Source organism: Argiope bruennichi, chromosome 4 (genome assembly GCF_947563725.1).
Source record: "Argiope bruennichi chromosome 4, qqArgBrue1.1, whole genome shotgun sequence".
Classification (NCBI taxonomy): domain Eukaryota; kingdom Metazoa; phylum Arthropoda; class Arachnida; order Araneae; family Araneidae; genus Argiope; species Argiope bruennichi.
The window spans coordinates 70905762-70932368 of NC_079154.1; the positions used below are offsets into that span (position 1 = coordinate 70905762).

At 29.2% G+C, this 26607-nt stretch overlaps 1 protein-coding gene across 2 annotated transcripts in view; it reads right to left on the reverse strand.

The window, feature by feature from the left end:
- LOC129965499 (otoferlin-like) overlaps positions 1–26607 on the reverse strand; it is a 515039-nt gene that overhangs the window by 63612 nt on the left and 424820 nt on the right. For both annotated transcript variants that reach the window (XM_056079452.1, XM_056079451.1), the window contains exons 12-18: positions 22793–22908; positions 16940–16980; positions 12723–12909; positions 7735–7921; positions 7187–7401; positions 4657–4765; positions 4406–4565 (exon numbers count right to left, since the gene is read on the reverse strand). In XM_056079452.1, the coding sequence (XP_055935427.1) occupies positions 4406–4565; positions 4657–4765; positions 7187–7401; positions 7735–7921; positions 12723–12909; positions 16940–16980; positions 22793–22908 (1015 nt within the window). The remainder of the gene's footprint in view (positions 1–4405; positions 4566–4656; positions 4766–7186; positions 7402–7734; positions 7922–12722; positions 12910–16939; positions 16981–22792; positions 22909–26607) is intronic.

Sequence of the window (26607 nt, forward strand, 5' to 3'; positions counted from 1 at the left end):
TCGACTTTTCATCTAATGTACAATAAAACTTCTCTTCAATGGTATTGCAGAAATTTATTTAAGTCGCTTAACGTGAGATTAGTACATATTCCAATCAATAAAGACGGGAATGTCAAATTATATATTTGACTTACATTATTTTTCTCTGAAACCCTCTTAAAATATTAAAAATGGATTTTTAAATTATATTTTTGTAAATTTTTTTCCCTAGTAAAAAACATTTTTTTTTGACTTTCTACTTTAGTTTACAAATCAGAATAACGCTAAACTCAATTAATGCTAAATTAGTTTTTTTCAATCAGAATAATGCTAGAAATAATTAATTAGTGGTTAATGGTTAATTAAATAGATAAAGCATATATTGGTTATTGAATAAACATTAAAGTATAACAAAAAAAAAAAACAATTCTAAACTTGTTTATATACTACTGAACTCGTTATTAGCCTGGTGGCCAGAATATGGATAATTATGATCACTCTAATGCATTTTAAATGCACAGGTATTCAAATGAGATTCAGTTAAAGGATTAAATTAAAAACCGCAGATTTTCTTAAATGATTGATTTTTAAAATATTATAACCAACCATAAATTATTATTAATAAAAACATTATGTGAAATTTAACATTAGGAATGATAACATAAACGGTTTTTCAATTGAAAAGTTAGCCTGAGATAACCGGGAAGAAATCTTGCTCTTGTAAGAAACTGTAATACTTCGTTTAAAGAGGCGGCTGAGGTATTTTAATCAAATTGAATAAACTGACTTGAAAACAATGTAACGTCAAAAATATGTAAAAAAAAATCATAAATGAAAATAAAAGGATTTAAATGATATTTAGTCCAAATAAATACTATTAAGAGCTATCTTTAGGAAAGGCCAGCAAAGTTTTAAATAAGCCAATATGGCAACGCCACTTCTGTAGAACCGAACAAAAATTCTTTTTTCGGTTACGTGGAAACATTGAAAAGTTATTATGATATTTTTTCCCAAGAATTCCTGTTTTAAGAAGTTTCATTTCCAAGAAATCTAAGCAAATGGAAATATTCCACATAATTCTATGCGTTGATCAGTTGCTAACAGGTCAACTGGAAATAGGAAATATGAATCTCGTAAGCAAATAAAAAAATGGCCTATATAAGGGAATAAAACGTTTAAAATTCCTGTTTAACGCACCTATCTTTGACAAATTGTAATACAAAATTAAATCAAATAATATTTTTTTTCAAGAAAATTCGAAAACTTTTTTATTATCTCGGATGAAAATACATTCGGTGCGACAGTTTGAAAAACACTTTAAGCAGCCTCTTTCGTTTTACCCTCAAGATGTTAAACTGTGCTCAATAAAAAAAAAACCCTTTTTAAAAATTAAAAAAATAAAATATATTTTAAATTGATTGCAATAAAAGCATTCTAAATAACTATTCGATTTTGTACATTTTATCCGAGTTTAATCTCAGTAATGAGATACAGCAATTTCATAAATACTTTATAATACATTTACTGGGACTTATTACAGGAAAAATTAAGTTGCTACGTTAGCTAATCAATTCAAAAACGAATAGTTCTAGACAAGATATTATCTATAAAACATTATTTTATGAGTAGGATTTAATGTCTGTATTGTTTTCTATGTTTACAGTTAACATAAAAGTGATATTTCTACTCTTATTTTCCTCTCTGGAAATAATAATTTTTTATCCGAAACAGAAAAATTTCGGCGGCACTGTTTGCTGGATTATCAATTCTCTTTTTCTGTATCAAAAGAAATTATGAAAACATATATATGAAATGCTAAAATAAAGAAGTGTTATCTTAACACGAATGCCGAAATAAAATTCTATCTATGTCTACTAACAAAAAAGGAGAATATGCGTGTATAACTATATAAACCGTTTAGCAAAAATCTGTAAAATTTGATACAAAAATATTTATACTGTCGACTTCACAGTGTTTCCTAAAAATTGAATAATAGTATTAAATAATTAAAAATTATATAATTGATGATTTCTCGTGAAACTCTCTGAAAATGTAATTGGGCAAAAATAATTTTTATATCATTTAAAAAAAGAAATGTCTTTTTAATCTATTTTACTGATTTTGAGACGTCTGTTATTTTTGTAGATAAAATTGAGAGATAGGAACCAGTTTAGTCATGGAAATAATCTTTCCTAAATTTTGATAATTTTTTGAAAATATTGTTGCTTAATTTAGAACAATATTCACATTATTGCTATGAAATGCGAATCATTTTCACTGTTTTATCAAATATTTAATCGCATGATTTTTTTTCGTTGGTGAAGTCTTAAAAAAAAAAAAAGATTTTTTTAGTAAACTGAACACGTGTGATTGACAACAATTACAAATGTGATAGAAATATGCAATGACGGATTATTAGGACATTTACGCTTTTAATGGCATTTAGATATCAAGGAACTCGACTCATAAATATTAATACGCAAAATAAAAATAATAAATTTCAAATTATTAAAGTAACATTAGTTTAATATGTATTACAATTGGATGTCTAAAAATATGTTGAAGGAATTATGAGCATAAAGTTATATGCATAAGAGATTTGCTTGAAATGAAACAAAACTAATATTTCTGGTGAACTTATTAACTTCTAAAAAAGGGCAGTTAAAGAAAAAAGCGTCAAAAAAAACTTATGAGAACGAAAAAGAAAGAGAGAAAGCACACAAGATTCTATATTTGAAGAGTGCCAATTAATGACTTTTTTTTTCTGATGCAAGGACGGCTGTTAGCTCTGTAGACAAAACAGAAAGCTAGGAACATTGCTTATCTGTTTATACTGTATATCATTTTACCGTATGCACTAAGTGGGTTTGAACATAGAATTGAATGATTCTGCTTTTTAGCTCGAAAGGTTATTTCGAATGGATGATGGATTTAATGGAATAATAGGTTTTACAACCATACTGCTATATAATCTTTGCATTTTTTAATTTCATAATCTAAATCTCCATCAGGAAAATACCATAAATGTTGCGAAAAAATAAGAATCAAAATAAGTTCTGTGACTCTGTAATCCTAATGAACAAATTTCCAATATACTGCTATAAAGATTACGAATATATAATTTGAAAACAACGTCACTATGGATGGTTGAAAAAAAAATAAAATACAATTTATCATAGTACAATATTAAATAGCATATTGTACATTTTTTTCAAAGGTTTTTAGTCATTTTCACTTTTGTTAAAATTATATTTGCATAAAATTGTTTTTTCGCGACGACATTCTGAACCAAGTACATTTTGAAATTATCATGAAATTTCGAAATTGTCTATTTAAATATCTTCTTAAGAGCAGAATAAATGGTACTCTGACTGCGCAAAGATAAGATTTTGTGGTGCTTTTTGCTATGGTGCTTAATTTCCCAATGAATGCTTTTTAAAACATATATATATATATATATATATATATATATATATATATAGGCGATACATAATTTTTTACGATCCCTAGTAATTAGTTCCTTCTTTACGTTGTCTTTGATTTCAACTAAAAGAAAATTTCGTTGCCCATCTGTGAGAGAAAAATCATCAAAACGAAATTTCGCTCTTCAATTTTGATATGACCTTTCTTTTAAAATTGTCTCTATATACAACATAAAAATTATTTTAAAAAACCACTGCTTAATTCCTCACCAATGTTGGATGTAATACCCTTATTTTATTATCTATTGATTCATTAAGTATTCTGTTCACTTTGAATTATTTTATTTTTATGCATTAAATACGCTATATTTTTATGTGCATTTATTATTATATAATATCACTTCATATTTATAACTTATTTTTCACTACTTAATTTACATTAATTATACAATAATTTCATACAATCAAAGTTTTCTTCCCTAGTCGATTCATTTCTAATCGATTTTCTTGTTATCTAGTCTATTTAGATTGGCATTGACTGTTTATCTAATAAGAAAACGCGGCTCATAATTTTTAGAGAATTAATTGGTAATTAATGCTAATGTGCTTATATTCCACACCTTTTAGAGAATAAATTATTCTTCCTTTGATATAAGTAAAACAAGGCTAAAACACTCTTTTTATTTTTATCCATATTAGTAAAAGATGCTTTCCGATATATCCACAATGTTCCTCGATATTCTGAATGTCAGAAATTATAGTGAGGATATCGTAATAATATTGGACATTTCGAGGCAATATGGACATCTTCTAATTAATACCAAAAGGGAATTGTGTAACCGATCGATGCAATATTCTTACGAATGCCCATTGTGGTTTAGCATGTAAAGCAACAATATGATTTTGAATTTAATACAAAAAAGCACCTAAATCTACCTCTATATTCATTTGGCAGTGAAATCCGCAATTATATAACTGTCGATCTAATATATCAGTCATCTTACCTATCTCTAGAAGTTGGTTTGAGAGGAGGAGTGGTGGACTGAATAGGACAAGACGTTTCGCCATAGAAAGATCCATCTCCAGAATCCGACCCAGAGTCGAGGTCTTCATCATCTCCTCTGCTGGCGGAACGATATCCGTCAAGGGTGTTGCCGGCATTTCCTGATGGGCGAAGAATAGTAGTTATTTACAGGAAATCTGTCGCATAAATGTTAAAATTCTATTGAATATAAATTAAACCTCTCAGTCGCACCTAAAGTAATTTCGAAGTAGATAGGCTTTTCTCCCACTTTCCTGTCGATCATGGACGACTCGAGTACGCAGCCAAAGAGAAGGAATTCGTCATTGCGTCCAAAACATCCCTGTGAATAAAAGTACTTAGAATTTTGAAACATACTGCATTTTGTATACTTTTACTATAGAATATTTTTTTAAAAGAAGGAATCAATAATAAGAACTGTAGAAGTTTTCGTTGGCTTTTGTCATTTAAATGGAAGGTACCATTTCAAATTGCTTCGAAATGATTGGACTAAGCAGCGTAAGTTTTTCTATAGTTGACTCAGTTCATTTCTCTTTAAGAATCTTCAGTTTTGTAGAATGAATGCATTTGATTCATAGCATTATTTATTAATTTAATACAGAGTCATAAATTTTCCGTTTAATTATAGTTAAAAGCTGAAGTTTCGTGTAATCAAGGAAATTTTCAGTCCTCTGTTATTAAAGTTAAAAAGATTCTCTAACTAGAACAAATTTGGAGCATCATACAGTTGGGTGTAACTGCGAAAATATCTATTAAAAACGAAATAAAAAGAAATTCTGGAGAATGTCAACAAAATTTCAAATTCATTTAACTGAGCATTGTATAGTTCGAATTTCACACACTTTCTGTAATTTTCCATTACGTAATTCGCATTTCAAATGTCGTTATACGCCTTGTTTAGTTATTGAAGAATGATAAATGGAAATCGAATCCCCCTGCAATGAATATTCACAAAACAATTTGAAATGCAAGCAATAATTTTTTTTCAAATGATGTAATTGGATATATTTCAAAACACATCAACAGTCGGCTGTAATTCAAATTGGTTCTTTTCTATTATTATGAAAAAGTTTTTTTCTGAAACGTGCTCTGATAGTTCAAAAGTGCGCAGTAAGTGCAAGATGTATCTTTCTACTACATACCTTAAAGTGCAAATACAAATTCTCACTTCCCACACATCATTATCATTTTGCAAATGTTCTGCACAATGAGCAGAAATAAAACGATAATGTCTTTGGTTATTAAGAAGTGAAAAATGTAAAAAGCAAATAAATAATACCTTTTCTTGATTTTTGAATTTTGTTTCTTAAAAAACAAAAGGCAAGACTAAAGCGATTGGACTTTATCAGTAATTTTGAACTTTTTTTGCGTAATCCGTTTTCCCATGTCTTGAATAGTATGCTCAACATTTTTGGACCCTTTACACTTACACTTTTTACTAAGTAAGCGTTGTATAGAGAGCTCAGAGTAGGGGTGTTTTTATTTTGATCACCTTGTATATATATATATATATATATATATATATATAATAAATTGTACACAGCTATCTAGAGGAAAAGGTCTTGTATTCGCACCTTGGCCGAAACGAAATCGGTTCTCCAACGAAATACAAATGGGAGATACAAAGATAGTATAAGACCCAATACAATTAAAAGGAAGTAACGACTTTTGTAAAATGGAAATCTGTGGGAAGGTAGGCCTTACGACTGCTAGTCGTAAAATAATGTATGCCTTTAATATGTGTGTAGTGACTATACATAACTATATGGATGATGCTCAAGATGTTTATATGAGAGTTTATAAATCAACTGCTGGAAATTTTCTATGGGAAATTATGATTTCTTTTTATTCACGATAACGCAAAGATAAAGAGACGAGGGGATTCAGAATGTCTATGGTTTTCTGAAAGAAGATATTATCTAACTAAAATACCATAAAACATAATTAAGGTGTGATAAAAATAGACATTTGACAAGATTAATCCCTTATCAGCATCTTCCATGTTTTGTAATATACTCAGTTATACGGTTTCTATCTTTTACTACAGAATACTATGAAATAATCTCATTTATAATAGAAGCGTCAGAGAAATGACGGTCCTTATTGCCCGAACGATTCTGGAAATATCAGGCGTTATGCCGTTGCATTTTTAGCTAGCAAATCTGAAAAAAATTATTATTGTTATTTTAGCATGCTATAAGTTGCTTTATGGCATTGAATATGTTTATATACAATTTTGAAACAGTAAACAAATTATTATTCGGCCCATGACATACTTTACATTTAAGACTTAAATTTAGGTTTTAATATATTTCCATTAATGCCTGACTTGAGCGCTAGGAAACTCAAAAAAATGTTTCAAGGATTATTGAAGTTTTTTCTTTAACTTCTTGTGCAGCTTTTATTTTGTTCTTCCTACAAAATATGAAAAAACACATTGAAGAGGTCTAATTATTATTATCTGAAATGCTTGCGAAAGTTATAGATACTAGTGAAATAGTCAACGAAATTTATCCACTAGAACTTTATGGATATACATATGCAATTCATGAACTATTGAAATTTCAATCCATCAAATGAAGTTACTCTTCGTTATTATTTCTCAATTTACGAAGAGTAACTTCGCAATGGATTTCAGTGCGGGTGTTCTTCCTTGAAGAATAACTGAACTTCTTTTCACCTAACTAAACTATTACAATATGGATTAATAATAAGTAGTTAGTGAAGTCTTGAGGGTGCTCACTTCAGTAACTGGGTTGGCCATCTCCACTTCGACGCAGGACGGGGTAGCGTCCAGGGTGTCCAAGATTTCCGTCTTCACGGCCATCAGGATCCTGCCCCGGTACATAACGCCTTCGCCCAGGCCGTCGTTCAGTGGAGTGTGCTCATCGAACAAAGAATAATCTCTAGGGGAACCGTACAGGTAGATGTAGGAAGGACCGAAAGTAGGCAAGAAACCTGGAAGAACAATATATCATCTGTTAAATTAAGAGACCTAATCATTCATTTGGATTAACCACGACGAGTCAACAGTGATTCATCTTTATATCAACACATTGAAAACTATTGCTTTTAGATAAGGAATCGAAGTGTTTTTTTCGGCTGAAAACATAGGGATCAAATCTTATTTGAATTTATCCTTTCTGAAACATAAATCACTAACATTTTTAATTATTTATACTACATGTGCAGTTACACTGATCGTGAGCCTATGCCCTCACATTAATGACTACATCCAAGAGTTTCTTCTTAATGTAATGAATGCTTTCTGAAATTGTCGGTTATACTCACCTTTCTCGCCTTCGTTGGAAATTTTAGAGAGTTCTACAAAGTGCGTGCCGATGACGGCATCGTTGACGGGGTCGTTGTCCCGCAGCTGAATCTTGATTCTCTGGCAGAGGGGAGGGAACATCTCCGTAAAGACGATTTGCTCGTTCCAAGTAGGGCAGCATGTACCCTTCCTCACGGATGTCTTACCCTGTAACCGAAAGATAGAAAATAGATGATGGTTTGAAGAAAAATAACTAAGGAAAAATTTAAAAACCTTAGTTAATTTTATTTTCTGATTATAATGTAAATGAATAACCATTACTCATATAAACTCATTTGAGTAAAAAGCATTATGTATTTTTAATTCTACTTTAAGCCTATTTCTCAAATTCAGCAGTAACAAGTTTGATGACAATAGATCCTAATGAGTGAGTCCCTTGTCCCTAATGGATCGTAATTCTAGTATTTACAAGCACAGAAATGTGTGGGAAGTTCTGAAACACCTCATTTTTTCCCAAAGTTCCTGAGCTGCCATCAGCCATCCTAATTAGCCATCAGCAGCCGAATTACTTTGTAGAAATTATATGTGTAATACAATGCATTGGTGATTTTGAAAATATGAAGGTAAATCAAAAAGTAAAGGAACTTTTGCAATTTTTCTCTCCAAGATTTGGTAACACTGGTAGTATCCAGCATTGAATTAGCGTAGTCGGCAACATTTCTATGCAATGTATCACTCTCATTCCCGCATTAGTCGTTGGAGTGTAACAGACCATTAAATATGGCGGATCCATTGTCGATCTGCACAGAGGAGGAAATGAAGACAGTGATTCGCTTTTTGTTTGTGGAAGATGTTAAGCCTGCGGAAATTATTCGTAGAATGCAAGTGCAATCAAATCCAAACGTCGTGGAAAGCTGCAAAAAAGGTGTCAATGGGATAATGCTCGGCCCATTCAGCCCAATGGAAGGGCAAAACAATTAAGGAATTGGGATTTGAAGTGTGGGAACACCAGGCATATAGTCCAGATTCTACAGTGATTTTCATATGAATTGAACCATTGAAGAAAGCGCTGAGGGGAAAAATATTTGCAACCGATGAAGAAGTTGTTGCGGTGCAAAACTGGTTACAGATGCAAACAAAAATCTTTTACCCTAAGGATTCAAAAAAGAAATCTGTGAAACATTGGGAAGACTACATTGAAGTCCAGGGTGGTTATGTAAAAAATAATGCATGTTTCAGTTTTCTATCATTAAATTAAATGCACTTTTTCTCAAATGTCTCTTTACTTTTTGACTCTCCCTCATAATTAAAGAAAGATATGTGAGAAATACGCTGAATCAATTCCCATGGTGGGTTAAAGACAAGCACTGAATCAGTAGACTGAACCTGAGAAGTTATATGACTGTTCAGGTACTAGGCATGATAATTTCTTCGTATATATATATATATATATATATATATATATATATATATATATATATATATATATATATATATATATATATATATATTCATTAGGTAAACACTTGATATGCTATCTGAATAACAGTTCATTGTGGTAAAAAAATGTATAGAGATTTTTCACTTCATTCTTAGTAGAGAATTTTACTCTAAATCGGTTTCTAAAATCTGTTGGTGATGTCATTTCCTTAAGTGTCACATATTTCAGTGGTGTCTGAAATATATGACAAACGATTCTTTAATGCTTTTGGAATAAAACACAGGCCCTGAGATGATAGATCAGTTCTGAGCTTTTTGATAATTGACTCTCGCCAAGTGATTTATGGGAGAGTTTAGATGTGCCCCGCTGGAGCGCGCATCAAGTTTTGCGATAAAAGTGAGAATGAAAAAGCGAAGTGAATGATCACATGATGATATAAAGAGGGAAAGTAAAAGTGGATTAGACTAGTACCAATAGAAGGCCCTCCTAGAAAAGTTAAAGCAAGGGATGAAAGCTTAGAAGTTTTTTTTTTTTTACTCTCACGTATACGTAATATAGTTTACTAGTATATGTATTATAATAATCGCCGAGAAATTCGAACGTGAGATTTTGACGAATCTCCACGCTTTAGTTCTCCCTGAGTTCGCAATACACAATTTTGGAAAATGTCCGTCTGTCTGTCTTTGACAAAGACACGGTTGAAATTTGGTATACGATCTTTACACAGAATTTGCAGATTTCCGCGAAATTTCGAGTAGAATATGCTCAGAGGAAGTTCTCTTGTTTGGCTGTTTGAATATAAGTCAATACGATTATTACAAAATGAAGAGAGCTAGATAGATAAAAATTCGTGGCTCAGTTTTAACATCTAAAGTTTAGGCAGTTGTAAAATTCTGAGTCAAATTCACATACTATCTGACTGTCTGCCGGTCTGTACTTTCAGAATCATGTAAACGCGATAATTCCAAAACGCGATGATTTAAATAAATGAGTATTTAAATCATCGCGAGTTTAAGTAAGCGATTAAATTTCATACCAAATCATTTAATGTGTATGATTTGGTATGAAATTTTCTGATTACAAATGCAGATTTATGTCAAATTTTGTTTTCAATTGGTTGAGAAAAACGTGTTTAAAATACAGATTCGATTTATTGGGTACTATCAACTCATGCCAGGGTTTAATCGACAAATAACTCCATGGAAGACAAGACAGATTCAGTAAAAATACTATATTCAATTACGAAATGTTAATATTTCGTAACTATTGTTCAGCAGTACCATGTAAGACGTTCTCTGGTGTGACAAGGTTATTAAAGAGCAGGCGAGAATGTTTTTGGGCGACCACTACCTCTGTTTTTTTTTTTAATACGTTGACTGCCATATCGCTCACATTCACATAACAGCAAAAGTTCTCAGTCAATGTGAAATTTGACGCGAGTAAAGCAATCCTACGCTTAGTCTGTATCTCCTTGTTTTAACACGTTGCTCAGCACATGAATCCCCTGTGATTCATACGTACTATATAATTCGATATTTTATACTCAATACAATTAAAAGAGAGCAAATAAGTAAGCATCTTATTAGATAGTGGTTAAAATCACAGGTATCAATCATGGCAGAGAACGTGTTAAAGCAGTCTTCGCCATTATAAACTAGTGTTTGAGTTGGATCCATACAACTGCCATGAATGAAGTATTCGTTCTCCTAAAGTAGGATAAGAATTTTATATTGTACTGCACATTTGATATATTTCGCACAGGTATATGCATATTTAATTATATGTGCATATTAAACTTTCACGCATTGTCGATCGCTTACTGCTGAATAAAATAAATGATTCCATAAAATGTTTAAAAGAAAATTATCTACCATATGCATCGAAAGCATACTGAATAAATCACCTTAAACTGTTTTGCTTCCCTTATTTAAATAGTAGTAAAAAGTTTTGGATTGCATTATATTCGGGTAACATATCCTCTTGATTTAATGTTTATTAAGACTGACCAGAAACAAAAAGAGACCTAACATGGTGCAAACACAAAAACTGGCTGGTTTCTTTTACAATTGTAGTGACGGGGCACTCTGCTTCTACGTGAGGGGAATATATCTCAATGGGACTTCCTGGAAACCTCCTGAATCAAGCAAGAAAGAGAGCACTTTCCACTTAGTTATCTGTTTTTCCCTTCCCTTTCCTTTTATAAGAAAGGAACATCACTCGGAAAGCGAAAAGGATATCTTAGAAATAACACAATAGAAGTGCCGGCGATGGCGAAAACCGAATTGAGGGCTAATAAAATAGTTGAGGGTGTAACTTGGGCTGATCCGGTTAATGTCAATCGGATCCGATTTCAGCTAACAAGGCGTGACGTTTCTTGGCAAAATTGTTCTAGTCTATAGAAAGAGACGGGATATTCTTGGATATAAAATCTGAGATACGTTTTTGAATGACTTATAAGATATTAAACTTTGTTTGGCACTAATTTATATTTTGCCATAAATTGTTAGCCAATAGTTAGACGGTCACAAAAGACTATGTTTAAATATTTAGATGCAAGTCTAATATTAGCTATTTAAGGAATTTCAAATATTTTTTATATTTCATAATAGAAAGTAATAAATTATGGAATAGATATAGATAGATATTTACGTAATTAAAATTAATAAATTATGAAATAGATAGATATTCATAATTAGAAAGTAATAAATTATGGAATAGATAAATATCCATGTAATTAAAAAGTAATAAATTATGGAATAGATAACTATCCACGTAATTAAAAAGTAATAAATTAGGGAAAAGATAGCTTTCCACGTAATTAGAAAGTAATAAATTATGGAATAGATAGCTATCCACATAACTAATTGCCTAGTATCTTTGATATTTTATTTTTTTAATAACATTTTTATTGCCCATAATTTATTTTCTATTCATTATACAACTATAGATGAAGTTGCATTGGCGCTTAGGTTATAAAAACATTACCATGTCAGTTAACGTAGAAGAAAGAGCGAGTAAATATTTTATATTTTACGAAAAAGAACAATTTGTTAAAAAACATGTTTCAGTAGAATTCTGAATTAAGAGCATTTGATTTAGAATTGATCATTGTGAAGTGTTTTGACTCATCAAGTATAGAAAAGTTTGTACTGCAAGCTCGACTGAATCCTACAGTGACAAAAAAAAAAAAAAAAAAATGAAAGCCATGAATTCTGTAGCAATCCATGAATGACTATGTAATACTAAGAATCGCTTTTCAAAAATTTTGAATTATGTAATAGGACATTCTATGTCTTGTGTTCCTGTATTTTAATAGTTTTAATATGAGTTTTCCTTTGAAATTTGTCTTTGCTATAAAGACATTTCTTTGGGTACGTTTTAGAATAAAGTTGTTTCAATATATGTTTAATAAATTTGCAGTAAGTATCGAAGACCATAGATTTTAAAATATTAAGTCTTTCACAGCATTTGAAACAATTACTTTACAGAAAAGAAATCATAAATTGTTTCGCATTTCAATAATTATTATACATTTTTAATATTTTCATACATATCCAGGTTACTTACAGTGAGTCCAGCAAACGATACTTGGACATAGGGATCAACAAGATCACGAGCTTCACCCGTAAAAGCCTTTTTAACGTTGGCAACAATTCCTGCATTCATTCTTGGCAAACCGTCAGCTCTGTAGATCTTAACAATAAACCTCGCATGCTGGCGCTCTGCAGGAACACCGGCAGGTAATAATAGGTTTCTGAAAAGGAAAAAAAAAGCAATTATGTTAGAAAATTAAATAGCACAAAAGTGAATTTGAAACATTTTTTTCAAAACCAATAATACATTTTCTTGCATACAGTTCTTGAAAAGCATTGTGACTGTGATGTTAAGCGACTAAGCATTTATATGAGGTGCATTTTGAAACTACACAAGCCATTTTTTTTACATAATTTACAATGTGAGAAAAGATTGACCTTCAATAATGACGATGAAAATATGACCTTCTGTATGTTTGTCTTTCGTATCTTTCGATGCAGCAATTTTATTCTGATAACTGAATGAACTGCTTTGGTTGCTTTTAGGAAAATAAATAATAACCATAGGGAATGTTCACCTCAAAACTTTCTCGCATACACTTTAATAAACTTGTCGTGCCAAAAAACACTTTAAAAGGCATTAACGTACAGTAGCTACGAAATTTTAACCTTTGGTGTGAATTTAGCATTTTTACTGAATCTATCGTGTCATCCTCGGCGAGTATTTTGGGAATTAATTCTTGCCATGCGTCAATAGTATACAAAAGGCGAATTTTGCTTTAGACACGCTTTCATCAACAAAAATGTGAACTTGTAGTCACAAAATCCTATACCAAATTTCATTTACTTAAGTCAGTGCATTTTTAAATTATCACGTTTACATGTATTTGAAATTATAGACCGAAAGACAGACAACTCTTTGTTAGATTTAAATTTGAGAGTAAATAAAACTTGAGAGGTATCTACACTATAGATGTTAAATCTGTGTACCAAATTTCATTTGTCTAGCTCTCTTCGTTTTGTAACTATCGTGTTAACTTATATTTGAATAGCCAAACAGATGTACTTCCTCTGAACAGATTTTACTCACCATTTGAAATCTGCAAATTTGGTACAAAGATGGTATACCAAATTTCAATCATCTAACTCAAAGCATTTTTGAGTTAAGTTCGTCACAGATAGACAGGCGGATATTTACCAAAAATGTATTTTTCGAACTCATTTCCCTAGTTCGAATTTTCGACGAATTCTATACTTTCTTCATCGTATAAAGAAATATCGTAGTATCGTAATATCGTAGCTCTTAGTATCGTATACGAAATAGTAAAAATGTAGCATAAATTTTGTTTCCTTCAATTGTTATTATAAGAGTCATTTAAATAAGTGTTTGGTCCTTTTTTGGCAGCCATTTTGAATTAAAAAATAGCTTGATGTTCAATGAATGATAAGGGAATTTATATTTTATGAAATAAGATGCAAAAAGACGCAAGAGATAAGAAGAAATATAAATTCCGAAAGCACTTCATTCTAATCACTCTTGGCGATAATGTTGTTTTGTCGTAGAATACATTAGTCTGTATTTCTTTTGAATAAAACATACAAAAGAATATTTTCATTGTGTGTCTAGATTCAATAATTCATCTTTCTCGTGAAGTAGAATTTTTCTTATTTTATTCAACGCAAAATCTGGAAATTCACTACAAGAATTCACTATTCGAAAGATTTACAATAATTCAATAAAGAAGATTGTAACGTTTAAAATTAGATTCTTGCTACAGCTCATTACTCATTTGCTACTGGAATGCATTAGTTAGGAATGGATTAGAGAGAAATGAAGCATAATTCAAGGAGCAATAATTTACAAATGGAGTAAGCTAGAGAAATAAATCAATTTTGAAACTTTATTTAATGCAGCAACAGCGAAGGTTTTTATTAATGAATATAATAAGCGACGAAAAAAATAAACCAATGATTGTAACTATCTTATGATTATTATACAATAATTATAATTTAAAATAATTATAAATATAAATTTAGAATTCCAATTAATTCGATTAATTCATAACTTTTCATAACTATAAGAATAGAAATATATGAAATTTGTATACAACAGAATGTTATTATGACAATTTTTATAATTATTTCGTTCAATATTTCATTAATCAACTGTTGGTTAAAATACACAAGTTAGTTATAAATAAAATATCAAAATTTAAAAATACACCCAACTATGGACAGTGTAAGCTGAGTTCCTTGCATACAGAATTTAAATTTGTAATTGGTGATTTCTTATTTTCATAATGTCGTTAAGTTTTCTAAATAAATGAATACTAAAGATGTAAGAAGGAAACTTGAATATATCAAGTTTGAGTATATAAATTAGTGTAAAAATCTTTAGCTAATAAATTAAAACTGCTTGAATAAAAATTTTCTAACTTCAGATTAAAATTATAGTGTATCCATGATATGTTAATCAGAGTTGCCTACATCTGAAATATTTATTTGAAAAGTGTCGAACTTCGGAGATGATTTAATAAAGGAATGAAGAAAAAAACATTCATCGTAAAATGTAGTTCATACGATGGCCATCAGAACGTATATTATGGAAAACTCTCGCACATATGAAAATCTTTATCAAAGTTTTGTTTTAAGAATCTATAAGCATTCGGAAAGAATTTAATTTTGATGCATTTGCCCCTCACAGCAAGATTTACGATAGTGTGATTTTGAGATAGCGCTATTTTAATCAAACTATTTTGATGAAAACATTGTTTCTGCCCAGATTCTCTATGGAAATTTATATGCAACTTTGAAGGCTATCCGAACAAGCCCAATCACTAATTCAGAACATATATATGTTAATGAAATATCAAGAAACAGCACTAAAGTCTGTTCATTTTGGAAGGTGAAAATTCGTTTCTACTGCGGAAAAAGTCATCGTCAGAGTTCTGAGATTTCAACTAGGTCGCAGGGGAAATGCCTTAATTTTTAACTCCCACTAATTATCAGACTTCTTCAATATCCTCTCCTTTTTTTCCAAGTTGCTGCACTCCATCTTTCAGGTCAATGCAAGACCTGAAAGATGTTCAACAAGTTTTCTCGTGAATGCTTATTGATTTTATAATAACTACTGTACTGCCGAAAATAAATTCCATGTATAATACAAATCTTCACTGTAATAAATCTTTTTGTGGCCGTATTTGAATATACTTTTTTACATTCTGAATGCTTTCTTCCATAGTTTTATTAGGTCAACAAGAAAAATTCAATATTTTTCTGTTGTGTGGTTACGACAGTAGACAGGTCTGAAAAGAGAAAGAATCTATGAAGACAGTTTAGACGGTTTCAGGCGATCAGATACTTGTTATTTAATGAAAAATAATGTAGTTTCTTTATTATAGAGTAAATCCTGAACATCCTATGTTATAAGTAAGTTATTCAACTACTAAATTATTCAAAATTATTTTTAAAAATATGAGAATTTATGTAAAAATTCATCAATGCTTAGTCCAGGTTGAAAATTGATGAAGAAGTCTTCAAGACCAAAATACTTTGTATATTTACACACTTAATACATAACGCTCCATAAAAACAATGACCCATTTTATCATTAATAGTTTATATGAAAACTTTTAATATTATATAAGGCTTACTACATTTTTAAAGAAAATATCAAAGAGCTCTACTTATTAGAGATAAATTGTAGGAAGTTTTTCAAAAATATTTTTTTTTAATAAAAAAGATCTCACATCTGTTATTTTTAAAATTTTCTTCAATTCTATCTTGAATTTAATTTGGTATCTTCGCAACAGTTTCAGAAAATTCAATTAATTAAACTAGCATTGCATTTCAAAATGAAAGAAGTTAGAAAAGTTTGTCATGGAAACAGATGAAACAATTCATGCGTAGAATTTTCTTTTATCTGATTATTTTTCAAATAAGAATTAAACATTTTTTTTTCTGGATTGAAATATTCTTAAAACAGCATCCTAGAAAACTGCATAAAGTAACTAGTGGCTAAAATAAATTAATTCGAGTTTTCAAATCTAGAATAATCGTCATTCAATAGAAAAAAAAATCCATAAAAGTTTCCCTTTCCAACCAGAGTTGTTATAAATTAAAAGCAACGTTTGTTGAAGTAAGAAAAAAAAAAAGAATCTTAAAATTAACGCCGTCTTTTTTACTATAATAAAAAGGCAAAGAAATTTTTTGGATTCATATTAAATTCATATTTCAAATAAAAATACTTACGCTTCGATGTCGTCTTCGTCTTTTTCACTTTTTGGCGGTGGCTATAAAGAAAAAAAAAACACACACACCATGCATTAGCCCAATGAAACGTATATTTATAAAAACCGCCAAAAGCAATAAAGAAGTAATTTTCTAAAAGGACAATTCAGAAAATTACTTTCTCACTTGACAGATAATTAAAGAAGAAATTCCTTCAATCTCTTTTTTTTTCCAAACTGCTTTAGTTCATACACTTAAGTAAACACTTTTTTTTCCCTATCAAATAAACGAAAGTCATCAGAAATAATTATTGCATTTCTTTAAAAAAAAGAAATAAGCTCTTTAGTTTTTAACTGGTTCTTGTTTTTATAAGTTAAAGAGCTGACTTGACTAAATGCTAACTTATTTTAAAAGGGAAAGGAACTAATAATTTGGTAAGATAAAGTACATCTTTCGAATTTGTTAGCTTAGTAATTAGTTAAATATTTTTTTAAAGATTTAGATTGATTAATGAGAAAGTCAAATAACCAGTGTCTTATAGAATTGTAACAAGATAAACAGAGAATTGATCGATAACCAGGATTAATTATTTGATGTTATTGAACAACATGAGGGAAACAGGACTTATTCATATACATGTTTTTCTCGATCCAGGAATAATAATTAATACAAATGAGCCAGTTTCGCTGTAGAATATTTGAATTAATTTATTACTTCCTTATTTTCTCATACATGAAGGTAAGAAAAAGAAATTTAAAAATTCGACAATCGGAATTTGGAAACTCTCCATGAACTAATATTATATATATATATATATATATATATATATATATATATATATATATATATATATATATATATATATATATATATATATATATATATATATATATATATATATATATATATATAATGATATTTTAAACACTTAATTTGACCAAATAAATTTCCTAAACTTTATCTTAATTTAGCCCATAGAAAAAATTTTTCTTATTTCCTGATCTCATTCCACGGATGAAGCTGTGTAAAAATTACTGAGGAATCAGTTCTACGTATCGAGTGAAAGTGATACTTCCGTTGCCCTTCTCAAGGTCGACACATGTATTCAATCTTTGCGTGGCCGGAAGTCCCATGTTATATAAGACTAGGGATCATATGTTTCGGCCTCCTTCCTTCTTTTTTTACTTCTGCTTTTGTGCCGCGCTGCGTCTTCTTGTAAATAATCATGCCTGTCTCATGGAGAGAATGAAACGAAATTAAAAATACTAAATCTCTTCACTGCTTGTCCAACCTGCATTCTGCTTCAACTACAATAAATGTTATATAACTTTTTGCAATCATTATTCTTGCGAACACACCAATTCGAAGTTGAAATGAAATATGCCAATCGAAATGTGCTCTCTAAAACTAAAATTTACAATATTATTGCAACGAACCTATAACATTACTTATTAGGATAAAAATTCTTGTAGTAAGGAAGAGAGGTAAGTAAATATTTTAATGGATGTTGTATAGATGCTAGGCTAATGAGTTTCGACCTTGGTGAGTGACCTTGATTTGGTAATGAATTTGGCTAAGTTTGTCGAAAATACAAGAATTATGGAAGTATCTCTATGAGGATTCAAAAGCTCGTGATCCTTCTAGAAGATTAATATCATGTCTCAGAAGCTATTTAAATGGAAGCTACCAGTGAGTCAATAAATTCTCTAATTGGAGTGTTGATCAGGGAGCGAGGTCTCTAACTGTATTTTAAGAGATACTATGCAGTGCCACACTGATGTGTTATCAACAATTTGCTGTTTGGAAGTGTGTCGTTGATGTTTCCAAATCTGCTTTTGTGTACACTTCAATTAAGCTTTGGTGCCTGTTTTTGTACTTCTTGTGAAATAAAGCATCGTTATTCATTATTCTACTTATTGGACATACTAACAGTATTTATTACACCCACAAAATGACCCACCTTTTTACTATATTTATTATAAAAAGAGTAAGTAATAAGAAAGTACAGGGTGAGTGAAGTAAAATAAGAATGTACAGGGGAATTAGGTTCAGTATTCAGTATTTCGGTCTCAAAATTATGATTGTAGATATTTATCATATTTTTGAAGAAATTGGTTGAAGGAAGATTTATATAATTGTTAATACATATGCATGTAAATGTGATACTTCAAAGCTTTATGGACCTAGAAAGATGAAATTTGGCGAGTTATTTTATCCCTGGAATTTCAGTTAGGATTGCAGAGTCTGGGAAAAATATACAATCAGATTAATTATTATTTGATTTCTGCAAATGTGAATGTGATAATTAAAAAAATGCAATAATTTATACGAGTACACATTAGCATGTAAATTATGAATAGCAGATATATGACGGAAAAAGAGCAAAATCAGATAAGAGTTAAAATGTCCGTATGTGTAAATGAAATTGAAAAACGTATGTGTAAATGAAACTGAAAAATACAGCATGCCAATTAAATGAAAGCTAGTATATTATAGATCTATTTCCAATTTTGGAAAAGATCGGTTAATTGAAAAAGGTTCAAACTGCAATTTGATTTGAAACATTTTACTAAACTTAAGAGCAATTTCTTTCTCTAAATATATGAGAAAATTGTTAGGAAAGATATCCATTGAATGTGCTCAAAATGTATGCCAAAAATATTGCAAAAGTTTAAATGGGCAATTATTTGCCATTTAACAGGATTCATATTACATAAATTTCCTTTAGAGAAATCTATTTCAATCAATCAACGATCTTCCGAAATGATAGAAGTTCGTAAACAGAGCTTTACCTGCAAATATGAGACTTGCTTCTTAATATGACAATCATGATACATTTTAAATATTCATCTCTATAGTAATAGAGGGAAAAAAAATTCTGATTCAGAGATTACATACTTAGAACATTTACACACCGAATTTTAGTATTTCAAATAAAGATCTCGTCTAAATTTAGTTATAAGTTATTAGTGACATAAGACACAAATGGTCTAAATGTACACTTTAAATGAACGCTAAGGTTCAAAATGCATTTCACAGAAATCACTATTTAGAATATTTATTTCAAGTAATATGCGTAGGGGGACTGTTGAAGAAATTGCTTAAACATAATATTATTTGAAACTAAACACGTTTGATTTAAAAGACCATTTTCTGAAGAACTGTTAAGTTATTATTGTTAAATAATATATTAATTTTATGAAATGCCTTCAGTATTACTTTTATTCGAAGGTAACTTCATAACTGATATAATTATATAGAATCTTCAGTGAATAAAGTCTTAAAAATTATTTTAAAATCTTTTAACAGTTCATAAAAATTGATTAAAAATTTCCAAATCTTTGTTTATTATCTAATGCTAGTAATTCTGTATTTGAATCTCTACAATTTGCAAAATATTGCTTTCTTTTATAATTTAATACATGAAAATTACTCTAAATCTACCGATTAAAAAACTTATTTTTTGTTTAAAAAATACAAAAATTAATTTATTTAATCTGCATTATTCTATTAGATTTATATATCGCTTAACAATTTTGAAATATCAATTTAAGTGTGCTCCTATACAAAACAAAGGATTGCATAACTTGAGAAGGTCACTAATTTTTATTCTTTTACATTTCCATTTTTAGTTAATTAGAAACACGCCGTCTTATTTGTATTTAAAAAACTTTATGATCCTCAAATAATTTTTGAGATTATTTGCATTTTAAAAATAAATTTAATTTATTACATTTTTTTTAACGAAGATTGATTTTTTGCCAGTCAATTTATTATTCAAAGATCTTCTGAATTCTTGAAGTAGATTAATAGTTAATTAACCTTTTCAGAAAGGTATACTTCAGGTTAAAGGTGGTCATTTTTTTTTTACATGTGACACAATTAACTAGTTACAGAAGGTTGAATATATGTTTTATTATAGTTAAAAAATTTTTGGAAAGAAAAGAAAATCTTTATTACGGCAAATTAATTCTCCATTTGAATGAAAATAATGATAATATAAACAAAAATTCTAATCCAACCTCTTTATTAGAGTTATAAATTTTTTAAGCAAGGCTCTGTTATTTCCTGGAAGTTTTTGCCCTGTTGTACTAAATTAATTAAAAATAATTTTCGTTATTATTAATGGAAATGGGTAAAAACCGTGAACTACTTAGAACAATATCTTTTTTTCCACAAATAAAACTAAGGTTCTTTTTAAGTAGATGCACAATTTATTACCTTGCCCTGTTTTGAAAGTCATTCATTTCCTGCTAGAAATATTTTTTAGAGTATCAACATATTATTAGCAATTAATACTCGCATATTTTTTAATTTTTGGATTTAGAAAAATGTTATCAAAATCAATTTGATATTTTTAATGTATCAATATATGTATATATATAATATTAGCTATTAACTTTCGCACATTTTTTTTAATTTCTGGATTGAGAAAAATGCTATCAAAATTAATTTGATATTTTGAATGTATCTATATATATACCGCAATATGAAATTAACTATTAATATCTGCACATTTTTCATTTCTAGACTAAGAAAAATGTTATCAAAATTAATTTAATATTTTTAAGACATCTATACCATCAAATATTTCAAGCACAACTTTTCCTCATAAGATTTTTAAAATGTATTTTTATACCGAATAAGCTGATATGAAAAACTAATGACATAATTTTTTTAGATATTAATATTTTTGTCATTCAAGTAAGAGATTTAAAAATATATATAATACGAAGCACGCCCACAAACACAAAAAAAAACTCACATTACTGAGCTTATGATTTAAAAAACGACCGAGAGAAGAATAATTCGTAAATTCAATTCATTATTTCTACTATTATATACTTTCAACGAGCATTTTATTGGCATATATAACCGAAATGTGCATGAATTATCAATAATGCATTATATTTAAAGCCAGAGAAATAATGAAATGATTTCGTAAATTCGATTTGCAATTTTAATCTTTATTTAGTTGTAATGTACACTGAATCATCATTTATCGAATATAACAGAAATGCCACCTCAAAATATAAAAAGAATGAAAATGCTCAAGTATTGAAAAAATAAAATGCTGGGTTGGCTTTCATAACTACCATTTTAATTGGTTGTATTTTCAATGAAAAAATAATTTATATTTATCGAATATGTCGAAGGAACTAACACTGATTATTAAAGAAACACCCAGCGACAAGAAATTAAAAAAAAATGCCAACTTATGTAATCAATCCGTTATTTTAACTGCCGATTATTTTCAGAGGTTATTTATTTTCATTATCATTTATTTCTCTATTCATTAAATGAGCAGAAATATCGCCACAAAATATTAAAGTCACCATTGAAATAAAAAAAATACATATTGTTAATGGCAACTGTCACATCATTAAAAATAACCGATACTGAGAAAATAATAAGGCGTGTTTATTGATACATCTCATTACCATAACGATTATTTCAATAAATTAATTTTCTGTTATTCAAAATAACGTAAAAGTATTTTATTAATTATTTAAACTGAGCGAACAATGTATTGGTTTTCTAATTGTTTACTGTCTCATTCTTTCAGAAACCCGCTTTTAGTACTTAAACTTAAAAAAAAACTAATAATAAATAAAATTGTTATTATTTAAATTTCACTATAAAGCAACTTTAAAATGAAAAAAAAATGAAAAATATTAACTACAGCCATACAGAATACAGCACCTTTTAAAATTTTAAAAAAATTCATGCTTATATAGTTTACACAATACCGCGCTTATTGATCTAATATCCTTCAAAGTGACATAGAAGAGTCTGGAAGGGATGTTAGTTTATTCCCTGAAAACGAACTATCGACAGTTAAATTTTAAAATGAATGTATGAGGGGCACCTTACCTTGACAGTGTCACCCTTTCCTGCCACTGAAATGTCACACTTGAGATAACCCTTGGGGCCAGCGCTGATGTCATCAGTGTCTGTCAGCAGGGCCCACTTGTGATAAAACTGGTGGTCTGGAAAAGACAGAGAAGAAATTATTATAAAAATTCTTTGTTCAGTTTCTTCTTCGTTCAGAAAAAATAAAATCATTTTGTGTTTTAAATTACCATTACTTTAAAACCAGCAGGAATGGTCCCCACAAAACTTTCACGCATACTCTCTAATAAAGCTGTTATCCCAGCAAATGCTTATATAGCACTGGCATATAATGTTTACTAAATATTAATCTTTGATGTGAATTTAATATTTTACTGAATCTATCTTGCCATTCTTGGCCCATTGTTTTGGAAATTTATCTTGGTCTGTGAATAATAGTATCCGAAAATCTAATTTATGTTTTATAACCGCTTTTTACGACCGATTGAAATAAAAATTTGGCATAAAATTACATTTGTAGTCACAAAATAACGTACCAAATTTGATATATTTAAGTCATTGTGAGTTTGAATAATCACTTTACATGTTTCTAAAAATACAAACAGACAGACGGTCAATCTGTTGCTGGATTTGGCTAAAAATTTGATAGATATCTTGACTATAGATGTTAATTCAATATATCAAATTTTATCTATCCAGCTCTCTTCATTTTTAATTATTTTGTAAAATTATATTCAAAAAGCTGGACAGCAGACATCCTGTGAGAGGAATATGCTCAAGATTTGATATAAAGACCGTATACCACATTTCATCAGTCTAACTCATAGCGTTTTTGAGTTATTTTTGTCACAGACGGAGATTAATCAAAAATGCATTTTACGAACTCAGGTATGTCTAAAACGTGGAGATTGCCAAAATCTCAGGTTCTAATTTTTTGACGATTACTGAGCTTTCTCTTTACTATGTATACGGGAACGTAAAAATGACTCATTTTACTTTCTATACAAAAATAATATTTTGTAATCGTCAAAAATTTAAACTCCAGATTTTGATTAATTTTGTTTACCATTTTCGCCGAGTCCAAAACGCAAATTTTTGGGTTTCTGTTTCTCTTCCTGTGAACATTTTAATTAAAGATGCTTTGAGCCAGACATGGGAAATTTAGTATGCGATCTTTACATCAAAACATCATTTTTTAGAAGTTCTATACATAAATCTCTATCAAATTTTGAGCGAAATTTAGTCAAAGTAAGTTTGTCCAGGAAGTCTGTCGCAAGTAAATTTCTCAAGCATTCTGAAGCCATTTCCGAAACCGCAGTTACAATACGTTCAGGGATGTTGTAATTCATCTATCAAAACTGTAAAGAACATATTTTTTTATAGAATAGCATATCATTACATTCTTTCAACGAAGCAACATTTTATGGAGCATAGCAGACGAAAGTGTAACCCATTATGGTTTTGAATTCTTCTATTTTGGGAAGAAATAGTTTTCTTTAGATTAAAAGTTTGAAATTAATATTGAGCTCTCATAAAATTTTCAACTTTTGTATATATCTTATTCCATGCAATTTAACTCTTTCTTTAATAATATTGCGAAAGTATTTTTCACCTGAAAAATTCTTTCAGTTTATAAATATACATAAATGGCTATTTTAAAAATTCCTCCTTTTTGCCTTGAAGCATTTATTAAAAATGAAATTTATATTCTTAACATTTTGAAATTCAGAAACACAATGAAGTTTTAATTAATAAGATAGAAATTTTTTTTCAACAATGAATTTTTTTTAACTAACCTGCAAGCTTGACAAAATTTATAATTAATTAATTTTTTTTTTTTTTTGTATTTTTGAGTATTAATTTCGGAGCAAGTTCAAAATTCTTAAGATTTATTTTCGCAATATTCATAGACACACACATATATAGACCATTTATCAAGAAAATGATCGACTTTAAAAAACAGTATTCTTGCAATAATGAAAAAAATTCCTTTCGACAAGCTGGAAGACAAAGGTAGGTTCCTTTAAATCTAAGTTAAATACTTGGCAACAGAAATTTTTGATTTTAGAAACAATCAATATCATGGCTTAAAAATCCCTTTTCAGCCTTAATTTCTAACATATTGCAGTTATCTAAAAACTTTAAATACAAACATTGTTCGTCTTAATGATGCTCTAATTTGGCCGATTGGATTTATTTTTCTATCTTCAATATTAAGAATGTTATAGCGAAATGAAGATTTCGACCCTCTGCCATTTCCACCCCTTTTAAGCTAAATAGCCCATTTACGAACACGTCAGAGATTTTTACATTTCTAACAACAAATTCCAAGCCATTTAATATCCAAACAAAGCTACTTTTATCTTGTTCACAAGATAACAGGGAAAAAGCGTTGTGCTCATTTATAGGATATATATATAAACTTTTGAACGAAGAGTGGTTTGGAGTTCTTTGGACCATGATCAGTGAAGAATTGAAGGAATTTTCCTGAAGTCTTGCCATGAGAATCATTGCAATAAGTAGTTTTCTTTAACAATCTACCTAAAACAACGATCTATTTGCTTACCTATCTTTAAAAATAAAATTTTGAGAAAAAATATATAAAAATATCTTCTAACATCATAAGATGCATTAAGAATTGAATACAGTATTCTGAATGTAAAAAACCTGTCGTATCCATTTAAGTAGTTTCTTATTTCCATGATTTCATCAAGTAAGTATTCGTTGCTAATTATTTTTATTTAAAAATGCTATCGTATAATAAAGTACAAATATATTATGAGGAAAAGTATGATCCATATTCTTTATCGTTAGAAATTTTCTTACAAAAATTTAGATAAATCTGTTTTATGCGTCATTATGACATCGAGGGATAAGAGTTTCAACATCATTCAGATATTCACTCCAAAGCAGATGTTCTTTTAAGAATTCATGGATATGAGCCATGTCTATCAAGAGAAGGATGCTGTTTAGAAATTTTACGTCAGTTTTTGAATTTTTCTAAAAGTTTGGCAGCGTTCGGACGAATATTTAATCACTTGCTAAAATGAAAATAAATTTTTGTTATAGAAGGAATTTTTAAGAAAATTTCTGCGAGACTGAAAATTTAACGAGTTTGTTAGGTAAACAATTTTTTAGTACAATATGAAATTAATTTTGGATGCTGAGCTAAGATGGATTAAAAATGCTGAAAGCCGTGCCGTCATGTTTTTGATGACTTTTAGAGCTATCAGTCTGTTACCACTTCCTGTGTATAGAATTTAGGCTAATAGCGTTAGATTAAATTTATTTATTATTTTTCTTATTTATATCGCTTGAAATTAAATCATATACTAATTGATAAATCCGATCCCAAATATTTCATTTCCCATTTTTTAATAAAGATATTAAAATATTCTAAATATTTTTCAGCGATTGTACAAAAAAAAAGTACTGTAATATTTCTATTTACCGAATCTATAAGAGAATTTACTTTCCTTTTAAATCTGACTCAGAGCATTTTATTTCCTATTTTTGATGAAAACTTTAAATTCTATTTTTTTTGTCGCAGATAAAAAATAGACAGTGTAGCATTTCTTTTTTATAAATGATTGCATTTCATTCAAAATACTTCATTTCCCATTTTTAATAATAATATAAAAATTTTTGAAACATTTTTAATCGTCTGACTTCGTAATTGTTTAAAATCACTACTTAGATGCGATGTTTGCAAACCAGTTCAAATATTTTTCACACAAAGTGAATTAATACTATATGTTACACTATAATAATATGATATAATAAAAATCTGTAATCGTAAAAATAAACACTCTAAACTGCAAAAAGCAAAGGATGCA